This window comes from Taurulus bubalis, assembly GCF_910589615.1.
Source record: "Taurulus bubalis genome assembly, chromosome: 1".
Taxonomy (NCBI): Eukaryota; Metazoa; Chordata; class Actinopteri; order Perciformes; family Cottidae; genus Taurulus; species Taurulus bubalis.
Genome location: NC_136589.1, coordinates 28,945,942 through 28,963,367, shown reverse-complemented (window position 1 = coordinate 28,963,367; position 17,426 = coordinate 28,945,942). Strand labels below are relative to the sequence as shown.

General features: G+C 40.8%; 2 protein-coding genes across 2 annotated transcripts; both read left to right on the top strand.

Moving 5' to 3' along the window:
• The first annotated feature begins 1,804 nt into the window (after nt 1–1,804).
• Nucleotides 1,805–7,262, top strand: uck2b (uridine-cytidine kinase 2b). The gene is made up of 7 exons (XM_079217727.1): nt 1,805–1,918; nt 4,011–4,170; nt 4,789–4,885; nt 5,076–5,218; nt 5,332–5,429; nt 5,553–5,601; nt 5,990–7,262. The coding sequence occupies exons 1-7, from the start codon at nt 1,814–1,816 to the stop codon at nt 6,124–6,126; spliced, it is 789 nt and encodes a 262-aa protein (XP_079073853.1). The 5' UTR covers nt 1,805–1,813; the 3' UTR covers nt 6,127–7,262.
• Nucleotides 7,263–7,648: 386 nt separating this feature from the next.
• Nucleotides 7,649–10,808, top strand: czib (CXXC motif containing zinc binding protein). The gene is made up of 8 exons (XM_079226296.1): nt 7,649–7,677; nt 7,769–7,852; nt 8,052–8,108; nt 8,206–8,287; nt 8,394–8,425; nt 8,934–9,011; nt 9,520–9,585; nt 10,513–10,808. Exons 1-8 carry the CDS (start codon nt 7,672–7,674, stop codon nt 10,588–10,590), a joined length of 483 nt encoding a protein of 160 aa, XP_079082422.1. The 5' UTR covers nt 7,649–7,671; the 3' UTR covers nt 10,591–10,808.
• Nucleotides 10,809–17,426: the final 6,618 nt, after the last annotated feature.

The window sequence follows — 17,426 nt, the reverse complement described above, 5'->3', positions numbered from 1 at the left end:
AACGTCACTCAAAATGGCTTTATTGCTTCAAGATTCACCCGATAACTGGAAAACATTAATTTAGCTGGTAAACGTAATGCAAGACTGTCCCGTCATTTAAACAAAACCGACAACGTTAACGTTAGAAAGAGTGACAAGGAGTTTCACTCAACGAGCAGTGTAACGTTAGTTGCAACAAGTGTATACAACCGTTAACATGCAGACTTCACTTTACTCGTTTATGTCATTCGTCTATGTTTCAGTGTTGTCTTTAACTCTTTGAAAACTTACTTAAAATAACTTACCGTGAGCGCAATGATCGTCTGTTTTTATGGTTTCATCTAAAACACGAACAGACAAAAACACCCTGTTGCATCACAGACTGTAAATATAAAGTTGTTGCATACGCTCAGTCAATTGGATTGGATTTTTATTTTGACATACGCGTACTTCCGGGTCAAAAAGACCCGAAAAAAAAAATCGGCTCGTTATTTGAGTTTGGCTCTTTCGTATTTCAAAACCACGACTTTTTCGTTTTAAACAAGGGAAAACATGGAAAAGCACAGCCGTTTATCCGTTTTTGTTGTCTAAATCCAAAAACTGAAATACGAGAGAACCAAACTCAAATCAAAGAGAGACGCAAAACGAGACAGCTAACCCGGAAGTACAGGTATGTCAAAAATAAAAGCCAAGGCAGTAGTAGAACATTTTATTTTCAGAGTATGATGCAAACACATACATGGGTAAGAAATTAAATAAATAAAAATAAATAAATAAACCTGAGCCGATGGGAGTGTGTGAGCAACAGTAGTTGACTACAGTTGGTTTAATATGCATTTATCCATGTACACAGCAATAATCAAGTTTTGTATTAGTCCGTACATTGTGTGATGCAGTACGCAATAGTATAATCAAAGTCCTGTTTAAGTGCGCACAGTTGTTGCTGTTAGCACTGATGTTTATTTTTCCACCGAATTGTGCTGAATGAACGCGGAGCAAAGACTGCATCAGGAGACGCAAAGTAACAGTGTTTATCCTTTCTACCAGCCGATGCCAGTGTAAGTGTACTTAAACCATATCTATCGTTAAAGTCACCCGTGTCTTTGTTAATTATCTAGCTTATTGATACATATGTATTTAATGTTCTTTATTTAATCTGATATGTGATATATATGGTTAATTCATCATGTAACTACTTGTTATTTGTATGTCATTTCAGAACCAACCCTACTTGGAAGAGGGAACATCTGTTGATTATGAGGCAATACATCGGACAAAAAAAAAAAGATTATTACTGTGTAGTGTGTACATGGATAAATGCTTATTCAACCACCTCTTGTCAACTACTGTTGTTCACATGCTCCTATCGGCCCAGGTTTATTTATGTACATTCATTTATTTATTTTTCTTCTAATGTTTAATGTTCTGTTATAATGTGCTTGCATCATATACTGTACATACAATGTTGCCGTGGCATAATCGTACTTCCGGGTCGGAACGGCTGTGCTTTTCCGTTTTTTCTCTTGTTTGTTTAAAATGAAAAACGAAAAAAAACGTGGTATTTATGTGTTTTGGATTACAGGATAAAACAGACTATCAAAACGTACACAGCACAAGCAGCCATCAAGGCGTAACGGACGAAAGGTGATATATAAAAATGTATTAATGAATAAAATGTAAACTTTACATCTATCAAAGTTAAACTACACTGTAAAACAAATACATGTAAATAAATTAATGTACAAAAAAATGCGAGCGCTTAAAACGGACGTTGTGGGCGGAGCTCCGCCTTACTTAGGTTCCAGCGCAGAAGCTGTGACGACACACTGCAAGCATGGCCGGGGACAGTGAAACACACCTCAGGGACCGCGGCGACAACACCGACGTTATCCGACAGCCGTTCCTCATCGGTGTCTCCGGGGGCACCGCTAGCGGCAAGGTTGGCACTCCAGCTCGCTAACTTGACGGGTTTCGCGAATTGTCATAGATTTGGTTTTGAGCTAAATCCCGGCGACGGTCTTTGTCGTCAGCTGGTCGACCGCGTGGCTCCAGCGACTCAAACCCACGGACTCAACGTTGAGTTATGACTGACCGCTCTATCGTTTGTCTAACGATCCAGCTCGGCACCAGCTTCACTGGGTCCGCGTCTAACGTCGCCAGTTGTTCGTTTACGTCACTGAACTTCGCGTTGGTTCAATAGTTTTTTTTCCGTTTCGTACGGGATGTCGCTTGTCAGCAGCAACAATAACCGTTAGACGTAAAGGAGCCTTGATCTTCCTTAGCCGAGCTAGCTACCCGGTTAAATTCCATCACATCCAACAGCACTGGCTGTGCTAACGGTGACTAGACAATGAGCGCGAGCTTGTCTCGAGGCTACCCGAAGAGTTGAATTCAAAATAAAGTGTCAACCTTGTTATTGGCTCTACATAATATCATTATGGTAAAAGTGTGTCCGACACTTTTTAAACCCACTTGCTTTGTTCGACTGACCTGGGATAACCGCTAATGTTACCTTAAATGACGTTAACGTAACCTGGTGTTGGTGTAATAGTCCGAATTGACGGAATGAAACTCTAAATGTGTCATCTCGCCCACGTCCTTTGTTCAGTATAGTCAACGTTAACAAACCCAGATGTTAGGCTGTAGTGTAGTATGTAATTAGTAGAGATTAACTCTCTACCCTCCCAGAATGGCCTTTTACCGTAATTTGAGCGACAGTGAACGCCACCACGACAGTGACACCCACGTTCCAGCTGTGGATACGGTTGATGACGTCATTTTCTTTGTTATGAACCGGTCTGTTTTTGTGACCGTTCAATGGTAATTAAGAGCACGCCTCGTTATCTGGAGACACGATTTTAACAACCAACGGTGTCGGCGACGACCACAGCTAAACGACATTCAAAGATAAAGGGTCGAATATGTGACTCGCTGGTCTCACTTGTAGTTTAGGTTCACAGAATTAGACACGAGGGCAGACGCTCGTCTCTCCGTCCTCCGGTTAGCCCCTCCTTCCGACTTTGTCCCAGATATCTTCGCACTGGCATCGAGCCAGTGTTTTCCTTCCCGTTAGCCCCACACAAGGTACTGAAGGAAGCGTGTCTGTACGGTTGGCCAGACTGCTCTAGTCGTAAGGTGACTGCTTGTGCACTGGAAGATGCATGTTTAGCCCCCTGGCCTGAAAGCAGCACAACGTGGCAGCAATGCACACTTTGTATTTCTCCGCCTCACTGCTGAGGCGTTGGTTTTAAGGAAAGATCGGCAGTTCTGGTTGAATACAGAAAATCACTTTGTTCTATCGGTAATGAAAACAAAAGTTAACGACTCAGTTGTTAAATCTAGGCACCCTCTAATCCCATTTTACAAAACTGTATTAATGTTGCCATATACTAGTCTACAAACCCCTGTCAAGTAGCTTTCCCTGTGAAAGGGATTTACTTTTGAAACGGTTGCTTTTCACTTTATGAATAACAATGGATTTCTGGTTTATCAGTTTGTCAATCTAGAGTTTGAGCATCTAACATGATGCTGTAGATGGCCTCATTAAATATCAGTGTGGATTAGTCAGTTCTCTGAAATTGTTTCATTTGAGTCTGACACAACCTGCCAGCTATCTATGGGGGTAGGGGTACATTTCATTTGCACAAAGGCAACAGAGCCTCTGTTAATGCCCAGTCAGCACTGGGTATGAGATTCATTTGGTTGGGAAGGTCAGTGGGGACAAACATGGTGGGTCTCTAGGCATTTCACCTATGATTGTTAGTTGACCTCACACAAGGTAGGAAATTACCCCCACACCCTATTTTCTGCTTAAATGTGACTGCTTGTTCCACAATTCTTACTTCTGTTCTATTGGGACTGAAGTGAAAATATTTTGTACTAATATTTGGGTTGACTGTTGTGAAAAATACTAGTGTTCCTGCAGATTTTAACCACACAGCAAGTTTATTTTACCTTCATGTATGTAGACTGTTAATGCTCAGTCACCCCAGTTTTAAATCTAGCGGCCTACTTTCTGTCTGTTTTTGCAGTCGTCAGTATGCGAGAAGATTATGGAGCTCCTGGGCCAGAACAAGATCGACCACCACCAGCGGCAGGTGGTGATCCTCAGCCAGGACAGTTTCTACAAGGTGCTAACTGCAGAGCAGAAGACAAAAGCACTTAAGGGCCAGTTCAACTTTGATCACCCAGGTATGCACACGCTGAGCAGCTAATGCAGTGTATGAGATATATATCCCCTCTGCTGGATGACCTTCATATCATTTTACATTTCATATATAGATATGATATAGATAGGGTTTGTGGTTTTGGAATTCTCCACCTACCTGACCAAATGTATATTTTATGGAAAGAGGTGCAATAACAGCTGAAGCTGCCTTAGGACAACACAGATTAATAAATGCTTTCTGTTTTAGATTACAATAATTTACAAGTTCAAACAAGCAATTTATATAAAACATTTTAAGTCGGGCTTGTGTTCAGTGGCATGCATGGCTGAGTTCTACCACTGAGTGTTGGCAGAAGAATACACTCCATTTTTGGAGTCTGACTTAGCCCCCTGAAGCTCCTACTTCCTTTCTCGGCGGATTTTAAATCCTCACAGTCAGCAGGCCTTTCTCAGAGGCAGCTGCTCTAAGGCTCAGGGACTGAACCCAACACCTGCTGCAGGAAAGGGATTCCTGGGTTACCAAACGTGCAGAGTGGGGTCCCACATGGGCATTGGTGCACACCAAGCCAGTGTAACTGGGTCTATGTAACACAAAGTCTCGCAAAGATCCCAACTGAGCGTTTGTCTTTTCTTTTCCTCAGATGCCTTTGACAGTGAGCTGATAAAACAAACACTCAGGCAAATCCTGCAGGGGGAGACTGTCCAGATCCCAGTTTATGACTTTGTCACTCATTCCAGGTGAGCGTCTCTATCTGTAACACTTCTCAGTTCCTGTTTGGTCACATCCAACATTGTGTTCTAGCCGAATGGAATCACACAAATAGTCGTGTTGAACCAGTTCCTGATTAACTTGGTTGTGTAATTATTATTATTTGCATACTACATGTCTGATTGTAGTCGCTGACAAAGAGGAGGAAATCTGTTTCAGGAAAGAGGAGTTTATTACGGTGTATCCGGCTGACGTGGTCCTGTTTGAGGGCATCCTCATGTTCTACTCGCAGGAAATCAGAGATCTGTTCCAGATGAAGCTGTTTGTCGACACAGATCCAGATACACGACTCTCTCGTCGAGGTTCGTAGTGACACTTGGGTAGATACACAAAGGGTGGAGAGCATTGCACCTCTTAACTTTTTTTCAGTGTATTTAAATGGCTAGTATTTATATTGGTTTTTGTGTGGTTTCAGTTCTTAGAGACATCAGTGAGCGTGGGAGGGAGCTGGAGCAAGTGCTGGCTCAGTACATCACTTTTGTGAAACCAGCCTTCGAGGAGTTCTGTTTACCAGTAAGTTACTTTCTTACCTTACAAGAGTCTGTGGTTGTGCATGAGAGTCCAGCTGATCTTTTATCTCTGATCATCAGAAATGCTTTTTTGGCCAGTAACTTTGACTATCTTTATTTCTACTAGACAAAGAAGTATGCTGATGTGATTATTCCACGAGGAGCAGATAACCTTGGTATGGACAATTATTTTACACTATGCCGATGTTGCATTCTTGTTGGTCAGACTGGGAATAATGTTGAAGGGGAATTTTACAGATCGGTCAATTTACTTGCGTGTAAAGTCTAATAAACATCAGTTGGGTTTAAAGACTACAAGTTTTAAAATTGGAAATATCTGGGGATGTGGAGTTGCAATGAAGTGAGCCTATTGTAGCTGCTATGAGCAATAAATCAACAAAATGTCTGACTGAACTGTTGACTATAGTGTTGCATTGTGGGTAATGTAGGCACCAGGTATTGAAAAGAAATGTGAGATTTAAAAAAAAAAAAAAGTTTTATAGGAGTACAATGCCAAATCAGTGGGTACTCTCTGTAAACATCTGTCTTCCTCATTTTCTACAGTGGCCATCAACTTGATAGTACAGCACATCCAAGACATTCTGAACGGCGGACAAAGCAAGCGCCACAACGGCTGCATGAACGGCCACAGTACTCCACGTCAGCGGCGGACCTCAGAGTCCAGCAGCCGGCCTCATTGACCTCGTCACACCTCTCTTCACAAGCCGGAGAGGGGTGTGGGGGAGGGGGTTGCGCTGTAAATAATGCCTGTCGGCATTCCTGTATTTAAGAGATGCAAACAAAATGGAAATGCCTTTTTATTATGACTACTCTTATTATTGGGTACTTTCATTGTAATTATTGAATTTTGGATTGAGATTTTCTTTTTGTCAGCAGGTTAAAGGAGAAGCTCTTGTGATGAGACCATGGGTTAAAACTGACTCCATGCATTTTCCTCCCAAATTGCATTTAGTTTATGTATCCCCTGCTGCTCCATGGTAAATTGTGCCGCTAATGAATAAAAGAGGGGAACCCTTTTTCTTTATTGCAATGTCTGATAAAACTTGAACCCCTGATAGCAGGGGAGACTGATACATGTTTGGTTGGGTCCCAGACGAGAAGGATGCAAATTAGACCATGACCAGGATTGCACTCTGTATTTGTACCGACAATCTTGGGAGTGTGTTCCAAACCTTTTTTCTTTTTTTTCGCTATTTACTTCCCGTGTATTGTTTAGTGGGATGTTTCACTAGAGGTCTCTTTTCTACGAAGTATCCACCACACTGACTCTGTATAATGTCTGTTGCAGCAGCGACACACACCATGGTTTTCCAGTACTGACTGTCGGGTGTAGAATAATGTGACTACCTGCTCAATGAAGCCAAAGGCTGGGATGTTCAGCTGACTACTGTATTAACCCAGTCTAGTGTTGTGTGGGTATTGTTACACGTTCGGGATACATTTGCCTTCTAAATAATTATAATGCTGATGACTGTCCCAATCAAAACTAATTTATTCAAGCACTATTTTGATCAGTTAACTATGAGATGGTTATTTAAATTGGGATAGGATTTACTTAAATTCCTAATTGTGGATGGTTAGATTATGATATGACAAGTATATGCTCAGGTTGGAAAAAACCTTTTGATTTGAAATGCCAGAAAAAGGTGTTCAATGCTGCAGCAATATTAATTTTACCAGGTGTGTGGCCATTAACCACCAAGACCCACCACAATGCCTCTGCAAAGTTGCCTCAGGTTGACGTGTACAGTAAGTATCCACACTAAAAACCAGTTTCCATTCTTTAACTTAAGGGTATAATAAACTGTTGAATCAATTTTGTATTCCACTTGCTGTATTTATTGTGTATAAAAAAAATGACTGATTTGTACCATGAGATTTGTACTGTAGGCCGTGGAATGATTTATGAAAATGAAGCAATTGCTTAATGGTTAATAAACTGATGCAGCCGAGTGTCCTTGTTTGAAGAGTGATTATTTCTTAATGTGCTTTAATGTGACATATACATGTGTAAATGTATCTTAAGTGGTTATGCGAGCAGAGACTTCTCACTGAAGTAATGTTGCAAGTACGAACCACGTGTTTCCAAATTCATTCCCAGCAACATTACTACCTCAATGTTATTTCTAAAAAACGAAATAACTCTTTGCTTACCATTCAGAAGGCGACATTTACGAGGAGTACCTGAAGGCAGCAGGAAAAGCTGTCAGCGGGGAAGCGCCAAGATGGGGGTATGTGTCGCTGCAGCATGTTTCTGATGTAAACAGTGAAGCAGTATTCCTAACTTTGGAGGGATTTTAACATTTCTTTATATCGTGACAGAAATTTGGGCTCCAGTTCAAAGCCACTCTGGAAAATGTCACTAACGTGAGACCACTGGGTGATGACTTCCGCTGGTTTCTGAAGGTAGGATGGCTGTCAAGCTAGCATGCTAACTATTCAACTCTGTGATCTATGATGGTCATAATTGTATCATGTAACTAAATAAGGGGACACGTGCATATGTGAATCATATTTATTTACTGCCATGATGTGTTACAGCCTATCTCACTTCTGTCTCATTTACACAAACAATGTGTTTCTTCACTATTTCCCCTCGACGTAGCTGAAGTGTGGAAACTGTGGCGAGATCCCAGATAAATGGCAGTATGTAACTAAAGAGGTAAAGAGATTTGTGTCCATACAGTTCTGCACATTTTACCCACATTGTCACTCACACACAGTATCCAACCAGTTTTTCTTGTTTTAATATTCCATAGGAGAGTGTGCCACTAAAAGGAGGAAGAAGCAGTGCCAGCATGGTGCAGAAGTGTAAACTGTGTTCCAGGGAAAATTCAATTGGTACAAGCTAACATACCATTTGACTCACTTTGTCCTTTACTGAGGTAAAAGGTCTGGTGGAAGTATAATATGTAGCAAAACCTTTTTTTAAATGTATTTTTTACAGATATCCTGGGAGACACAATCAAATCTTATAATGTAAGCAAACATCTTGTACTTCTGTTTTCATGTAACTAGACAGTCCACACAGAATTCTTGTGTCCGCCACTGTAATGCACACAGACATATTAGTTATATTAGACACTGTAGTTGCCACTTGAAACATGACAAATGCATGAAGCAACAGCAGAACGTGGTAAAACAATGATAATTAAGGGTGTAATTCTCCGATTAAAGGATAGAAAGTGATTTAGGAGGGAATCTTTTAATAGGCTGAATGACTACAGCAAGCAAAACATGTTTCTATATTCATATGGGCTATTGACTGGCCATTGTGTTAAGACAGACATTAGAATTTGTGAACCTATCCTAACTTTTTTTCGGGACATTTTGTTAGTTTTTTGGTTGTCTCTTCAGTTTGTTAAAATAAAGCACCGCCAAAAGTTTTTCGAAATCCTCCCCCTGTCTCATAGACTAACAATGAGAGTTAGTTGAGTGCTCTGGCCATTAACAACGTGTCTCTTTCTGTATGTTTTCTGGGTTGAAGGCGGAGGACACTGAAAGATTCAAGACAATGGTGCAGTTTGAGTGTCGAGGCCTAGAGCCCATTGACTTCCAACCTCAAGTGAGTCTCTTTGAGCAGCTATTGCAGTTTTCATTACGTGTCGCATCGGCATTTTTCACAGCAGACATTTTAACTTGTAAAGCACAGGTGTTACTAATGACATTGACGATGACACCATGCATAACACCAGGAGCCTGAAACTAAAGCAGCCAAATTAAATTCAGCTACCATTCCGTTGATAATTTCCACCGGTGATGTCCAAATGTCTTCTGTGAAAACAGCCTAGTAAATGTGGACATTTTTAACTTGACCTCACTGTTCATATCTGCCTTGCCAAACACGGTTGCAAAAACACAATTGCTATATTCTATTTAGGGATATTAAGCATACTGACTCACCGGAGCGTCTTATTGATATCTAATAGGATGAAAATTCAAGATATTTGCCTTTTGAAAGTAGTATATAAGCTCCTGAGTCGGACATTTTACTTCAGGTAGAAAACTTTACAAACTGGACAATATTATATTATCATGTGACTCCTCTCAATTTATATTTAAACCCACTCCAGGCTGGCTTCGCTGCACAAGGAGCAGAGTCTGGAACACAGTTTCCTGAAATCAACCTTCAAGAAAAAGTAAGTGAAGTCGACGAGGTCAGAGTTTAGAAATTAGTGAGCGTCATACACTTGATTTCCTGCATTCTGGTGAAAAATGATGATGTAACTTATGGTGGAAATGCATTTATGTAAAGGAAAACCCAAAATTCAGGTGGCAGGTGACAATTAAAAGTATAGAAATGTATGTATGACTGTCAGCTGCTGACGTTTGTGGTTCAGCTGTGGACTGCACTGCAGCTGATGAAACTATCATCGGGTTTAGAAATTCAAGAGAACATCAAATAGCTTTTAATAATATCTTCTAATGCTGTGCATATATCAACAAATAGTATTTTTAGTTTTCATGTAGTTTGTGTGTAAAGTTGCTGCAGTGAACATGACGGTGCTGTGGTTTACAGAGCGCACTGGAGACACCGTGGTGCGACACACACACACACACACACACACACACACACACACACACACACACACACACACACACACACACACGAACACACACGAACACACACACACACACACACACACACACACACACACGTTCAGTGTTTTTGTAACATAACTTATTATTTGTGTAAATGTATATCATACTACCTTCAAATGTTCTGTATGTGCTGCTAATATTTATCTGAATTATTTATCTATTACATTTCATCTATTAAAACAAAAAAAAAAGATTTAGAAGGAAAAGGGGAACAACTTGTCCCTCAGAGTATGACAGGTTTTATTCATTGGGAATGTTTGTTTGACTTTTACAGAATTTCAACTGTTGATACTGCACTGTTGTATATCATTAATTTGTGTCAAGTTTGATGCCAGTAGCTACTTGGTTAAAGGTTCTTTCATTCATTTGTACCTCTGATTTTTTGGTCAATAATCCCAAAAGTGTGTACAACATGTAACAGTCTCTTTATGCAATTTGACAAACCCACATTTTGTAAATTTCAGGACTGGACAGACTACGATGAGAATGTCAAGGAGTCGGTGGGAATATATGAGGTCACACACCAGTTCATCAAGTGCTAATATCATCAAGTGATGAGCCTCAGAGGTGGGCGAATGAACACTACATCCAAACATCCTCAGGTCTCTTAGTTGCCATCAAGGATGCATCAGATTCTGATGTGGTGAGGTTTGGATGATGAACATTAGCATGTGTGGATTAGAACCACAGGTTGTCCATACACGTCTTGGATTAACTGCCATGTTCAAGACTTTTTTAAACTGCCTCAATAAAATTGAAAGGTGACAATTCTGAGTTACGTTTTTTTCTATGCACATTTGAGTCCCACTTTAAATGGTCAGTAGGCAAGTAGTAGTACCACACTGTTATATCAAAACCCACCTGTGGGGATGATGCAACAAATACAAAAATCCTGAACAATATCCAAACTCCCGTGTCCTAACTCCGAAGTACACAAGTCCGTACTTGGTATTGAGAAACGGCTGATATGTTAAAACCATGCACACTTCTTGTGTTGGTGCTAATTTAACACGTGTTGAATTATCCAACACTCGTTTTAAAATAATACAAATATTTCACAGGAGTGACAAGATTCGTTAAATGATTGTCCTATCGAGTTGCACACTGTGGTGACAACGTCATCATCCAAATAAAAACTACTACACACTCCAGGCCAGTAGGTGGAGGACCTATAAACTGGTTTGTCACATACAACCATACTATTAAGTATTCTAGTATTTAAATAAAAAAATGCATTTAAAAAATACTCAGTTGACATTATGAGATAGTTATTCATCTTGTTATCATACAACATTGTAATACTGTGTTCCTCAAATTGTAATAATTTTGACCTACTAGAGATATTGACCTAAATCCACATTATGAGATGGTCAGTCTGAAAAGGGAGGACCAATAATTCTTATGGATCTCCATAATAAACATCTGCAAAAACAAACAACGGCTCAGAGTGTTTAGTCACTTTGAGGTATGCAGTTTTTGTCCTCTGCCACTGGAGGACAGCGTTGTACCATCTACAAATAAGTATCCTCCCACAGCTCAGACGAATAGTGTTTGCAATAAGACTGCTGTGCCTTTGCGTACAAGCTAGAGCTTTAGATCTAAAAATATGATCTGGAACTTTTTATTATAAGTGGGGAGTCAAGATTGGACCAAAAACATAATCAGAATCAGCTTTATTGGCCATGTGTGTTTACATGTTTACACGCACATGGAATTTGACTCTGGTTACACGTTGCTCTTACATACACAAAATACAATAAACAAGATAAATATAAAAAAGACAATTAAAGACAACAGTAGTCAAAATAGTGCAAAGTAGTGCAGATGGAGGAGTCTGATTATTGTTCATCAGTGATGGCCAGAAGCTGTTCCTGTGTCTGGTGGTTTTAGCGTACAGTGCGCTGTAGCGCCTGCCAGAGGGGAGGAGTTGGAACAGCTTGTGTCCAGTGTGTGAGGAGTCTGCAGTCATCAATGTATTCAACAACCACATCGGAAAAATAAAATAGGTTATATGAGCACGTGCTTTTTCCCCCAGTGTGTCTACTCTCATTACTCTTAATCAAACGGGTAAATACTCCCAGGTAGAAAAGTTGGCGCGTGGAGCTGCGGTAATTGATTTTTGCCACTTTGGTGCACAATAACTCCTCAGTAAACTGAGAATAGAAAATATGAACATAAACATTATAAACTTGATATTGTGAATGACCGTAGCCTTTTTACATTTATAGCAAGGTTTAAATAACCACACAGCCTCCAGATCTAGTTTTGATTTTGCACATTTACCCTATAATCTAGTTTAATAGGAATATGTTTGACTAGAACACACTGTACACAAAAATCATGCTATCAAAGACTGTATTTGAGGTCAGAATGAGAATGTATCTTTATTTAATGATGCTGTAGCTACAACATATCACTACACCAATGCCTTAACACAGTGCTCTTTCTCTTCTTCTGTTTTTTTTTTTTTGTGTCAAACAGAATGCAGAATTCCAGCGCATCACAATCCTACTTGAAACCACCTCCATGGCGCAGCTGGGCAGCAGTTTACCCCATCTGAGTCCATCAAGGGAGTGTGTTTGTCCAGAAACTAGCCAAACAGCTGGCGATCTTACAATAGGTAAATATGTGTACTGTACACAACATTGTCTACAAATGTTCACATCCTCTATGTCAGTGTTTTTCAACCTTTTTTGAGCCGCGGCACATTTTCTACAATAAAAAAATCCCGCGGCACACCAACAACCCAAAAAGTTACAGAATGTCACAGTATTCAGTGTTTCCCCTAGGTTTACAGCTTTAGGGGGGGGAGCGACTGACGGACATACTACATCGTGGCACCTCACAGTACTACAAGTAATACTTCACAGTACTAGTGACTCCATCTGTGCTTTTATAAATAATAGAACATTGAAATCACTTTCAATTAAACCAGATTGCTCCATCAGACAAAAACAAATGTGTTATCACTTTGTTAGAAAAATTAAAATAAAGTTATATCCGTGCAAAAAATAACTAATATTTAGTTACAACTAAATAGCTTATTGTGGAAAACTGCTATTTTTTTGCAAAACAGAATGAGTGCAGATGTGTGAGCATAACGTTGTATCATTAATAGTGGCTGTGAGCTGCTTTCCTCTACAACTCTTTTTAAAACGAGGTAGATTTGATACAGCCGTTCTCAATTCATGCGACGCAACAGCAGAAAAGACAACCTCACGGAGATCTCATAAAGATCGGCTTTTGGCGAAATGACAAGAATCGGCGAGTCGTACATGCGCATGTGACCTATTAACGGCGTACAGTAAAATCAGCATTTCCTCTTTCGCCCCACCTGTAATACGCCCCAGTTTGATAAATACTGACTTAAAGGAAACATAGTGTTCATTTATTTTAATGATGACCACAAAGTGAGCAGGCTTTGTCACTTGAGTGTGTTTTTCGGCTTTTGGAAGAATATTTCCAGAGCCTCAGAAACGTCATTGATGGAGCGATAGGCTGCAGCCTGTTGGATGTTTGTCTTGACCTACAAATACCTTAACTGTTGGGCTTTAAACATGAGAGCTCATAGCTCAAAATTAAGTAGGATTTTTTAATTATAAAAATTCCCTTTGTAAGATTTAAATTTAAAATTAAAAACGTACAATTTAATAAATAGATGCACTTCCGGTCCGGCCGCCAGACGTCATTTCATTCATTCAGCAACATCCATGAAAATATGTTAAACTGGCTGAAATCGGGGAAGCTGTCAGTAATAAAAGAGGAGAGGGACAGACAGAGATAGAGAGTGAGGAACCGGAGGCGAGAGAAACGGAGAGGTACGTTGGGGAGAGACCGGGAGAAGAAATCGACCGGGAGTCTGAGAAAGAGGAGACGAGAGTGAGCATCAGACTGGGAAAAAAAGAGGAAATATGATGACAATTATCTGGGTCTGGGCTTCACTTGGATTGGCAATGCAGATTGCCCGAAGCCACAGTGCGTGTTGTGCAGTGAGGTTCTGGCTAGCAGCTGTCTGAAGCCTCTTATTTGCGCCGCCACCTGAACACCAAGCATGCCAGTGCAAGTCAGAAGCCCCTTACATTTTTTTAGATCAAAATTGGAAGAGTTACAAAACAGCCAAAAACAATTGCAGTCTCATTCACGTGAGTCTCTCAAAGTGAGTCTCTCATGTCTCTCACTTTCTCCCTCCCCCTCTCTATCTCTCTTGCTGCAGACTGAGCCACCTGCGCTGCATGTGAAAATCCTCATATGGACTCCTCCTTTTTTATTTATATCTGTTTCTGAGCCTATGCATGTGCCACTCTTTGTTCTGTACGTGGCTTACTGTGTTTAAGTAAATACATGTAAAATGCAATCTGCCTCTGAGCCTGTGCGTGTGTCCTCGCCATCCTTATTGCTCTTTAAAAGTGACGCCTTGTGTAACTGAAATTTATACAGCGGACTAGATTTTGTAACAAACGACACGCGCGAGCAAACAGTTCTCGCATTGGTCCGATTTTAGGCGGCTATAAATAGGCTCTGTTGCGGTTTTTTTTAAGGTATGGGGGATTGGGGGTGCGTGAACCCGAACGGGATGTAGAAGGAGGTGCGTGGCCTAAAAAGTTTGGGAACCGCTGCTCTAGAGCAGTGATTCTCTACTGGTGGGTCGCGACCCACTTTTTTTTTTATGGAACTTTTTTATGCAGCGGAGTGTCGCTTTTTTTTGCGGGCTCTGGTTTCAACTTTCTCCAGTAAGGCCGAGCACCTCCTTGTGGCACCTGCACCCAGTGGGAAGCGTGCGGCAGGCGTCGGCCAGCCGCCGAGTCTGCGACGTGTCTGCGGCGACTCGCCGGCGACTGCGACGTGTCTGCGGCGTGTCTGCGCAGGCGTGACGAGTTTGCGACGTGTCTGCGGCGTGTCGCCGTTCAACAGCGGCAAGCGAGCGTCACTCGCCGGGAAGCTGACAAGCTGAGTGGGTGGAGCCACATTTTCAACAGGTCAGCTGCCGTAAATCAGTTTTATGATCATAGAATGGTGGAGCTGCTGGTTTTTGGTATAAATAAATAAATAGATAGATAGTGTGAGTTTTTTTTATGTGTTTTAAATAAATAATAATCACTTCATAATATATTACACTTATATACCATAATATGTATAATGTACCCACCTTTTTTTAATAAAAAAAATACATATTTTACCATGTCATGTCATACAACCATTATGAGACTACTTTGAGGAGACGGCACTGTTGGCCTAAGCTAAACACTGGAATAATCTTTCTACCAGGTAAACCTGAACATGCACACCTTTCTTGGAGTGACAGCGCTCAGAGAAGTGCCAGTAGTTGTTAGACAACTGCAGCCATGGTTTACATGGACCGTGGTTATATCTGAATCCTGGTCCGGGCCAACACCTACTGCTATTAACATTGTTATTATTACTTGCTATTTATTACTATTAGCATTGGAAATACACATACTTTTTCTATTATCATTATTATTCTACTATATCCACTGCTGCTGGTATTTTTGGTAGTTGTAACTTTTTCATCATGCCTACTAGTCATTATATTAATCATTTCTGTCATATTATGTACACATGACATCTATTGTACCCTACATAAATAGCCTGCGTGCCAAATGTCATTTCCTACTTAATTGTGTTACATAAAAGTAGGTGTCTTGTTATGCAAGTCATCACTGAAGATCGTATGATTATGACATAGTTAGTAGAACAACATATAAAAAAGTGTGTGGACGGGAAGCAAACAGGTTTTGACCGTGGTCGTGTCGATGGTTCGTGTCAAGACTTCGTCTTGTCTTATCCTGTCATGTGGTATCCTGTGTTGTTCTGTCACTAAGCATGTAAGATGAATTGGATACAAGTAGATTCAACATTGCTGATTTGATGCTATGGTGTCATGGTGCAATGGAATATGTATCAACAGATCGAAAAAGAGACACCAGAGAACGGGACAGGGATTTGTTGAACACGTGTCCGAACAAGTTCTCCCCCCCCCCCCCCCCCCCCCCCCCCCCCCCCCCCCCCCCCCCCCCCCCCCCCCCCCCCCCCCCCCGTTCGCCCCCAGTGGCTGTAAGATAACATTGGATTTTTGTTAAAGTCACTACTATGTATTGATTGCTTTATAGCCTACGTTGTATATGTTGCTACACAAATACTACTACACGAATACACAGCAGGCTACAATATTTTGTGTGTTTTTATTATCATCACACTATTACTATACAGCGATTGTAAGCTATTATATTGTGTACGGAATTCGATTCTTCTCTCCTCTTCACTCCAACCTCCTCCACACTTCTTCCGTTTTTCCCTTCACAATAAAAGCCCGTACACAATATGTTAACACGCTAAATGCGTGTTATCATATGTAGTGACCCGTTGTCTATCAAAAAAAGGCCACTACATTGCTGTTTGCTCAGTTTAGAGATGCGTACAATTAACGATGTGGAGACGTTCTCTGTCATAATCCATTTTACTAAACCGTAGACTAAAATAAATCATAATGTTTATTATCACAGGTTATCATGAGTTATCACACATTCAAAAACTGTTTGCTCTTGCCATTACAGCAATACCTGTCCTACTGATCCTCCTGATTATATTTACCTTTTGCCTAATTGACAACAGCCCTACGCCCCAAGTGGTGTAAAGTTAAACAAAATGAAATAATCTATATATCTATCTGTACACTTAGGATTGACAAAAGAAAAAAACCCGCAGCTCCTCCATTTTATGATCCTAGAACTGATTTACGGCAGATGACCTGTTGGAAATTTGGCTCCACCCACTCAGCTTGTCAGCTTTTGACGAGTGCTGGCACTTGAGCGGCGCCTGCCACTAACTCGCCGATAACTCGCCGCTGACTCGACGCTGTCCTGACGCCTGCCACACGTTCGCCGCGACTCGCCGCTGCCAGTAGCTTTGCACTTGTCCCTCCATGTTTTCAGCAGCGTGTGCCAGGTTGGGTCAAACCATCCTGATATGGGGGAGACTCTGGGTTTTTAGGATAATTAAATTAAACAGCCTACTGAATATACAATTCACGACTGATGGCGCTGCCTGCATGACTCAGGGGTCGTGAGGAGAATTGAGTGTTGCTTAATTTTCTGTAAAGCACAATGTTTTTCAGTATTTACCTACTAATGAGGTAATCACAAGAAAAGTTAATTTTAATTCATTTTGAATTTGTGGAAAAGCTGCTCCTGAAGACAGTGACTTTTTCCACAGTAAAGTGTTGGTCATAGATTCAGTGAGTGTGTATTCTCAGTTAAAGTTAGGTCATTTGAGTCTTTTTGAAACCACTTCTTAGTTGTTGGACTTTTTTGTTTGTGCATGAAAGCTGTTGAGTCTGTTTAAAAATAGCTGAAGATTCTGA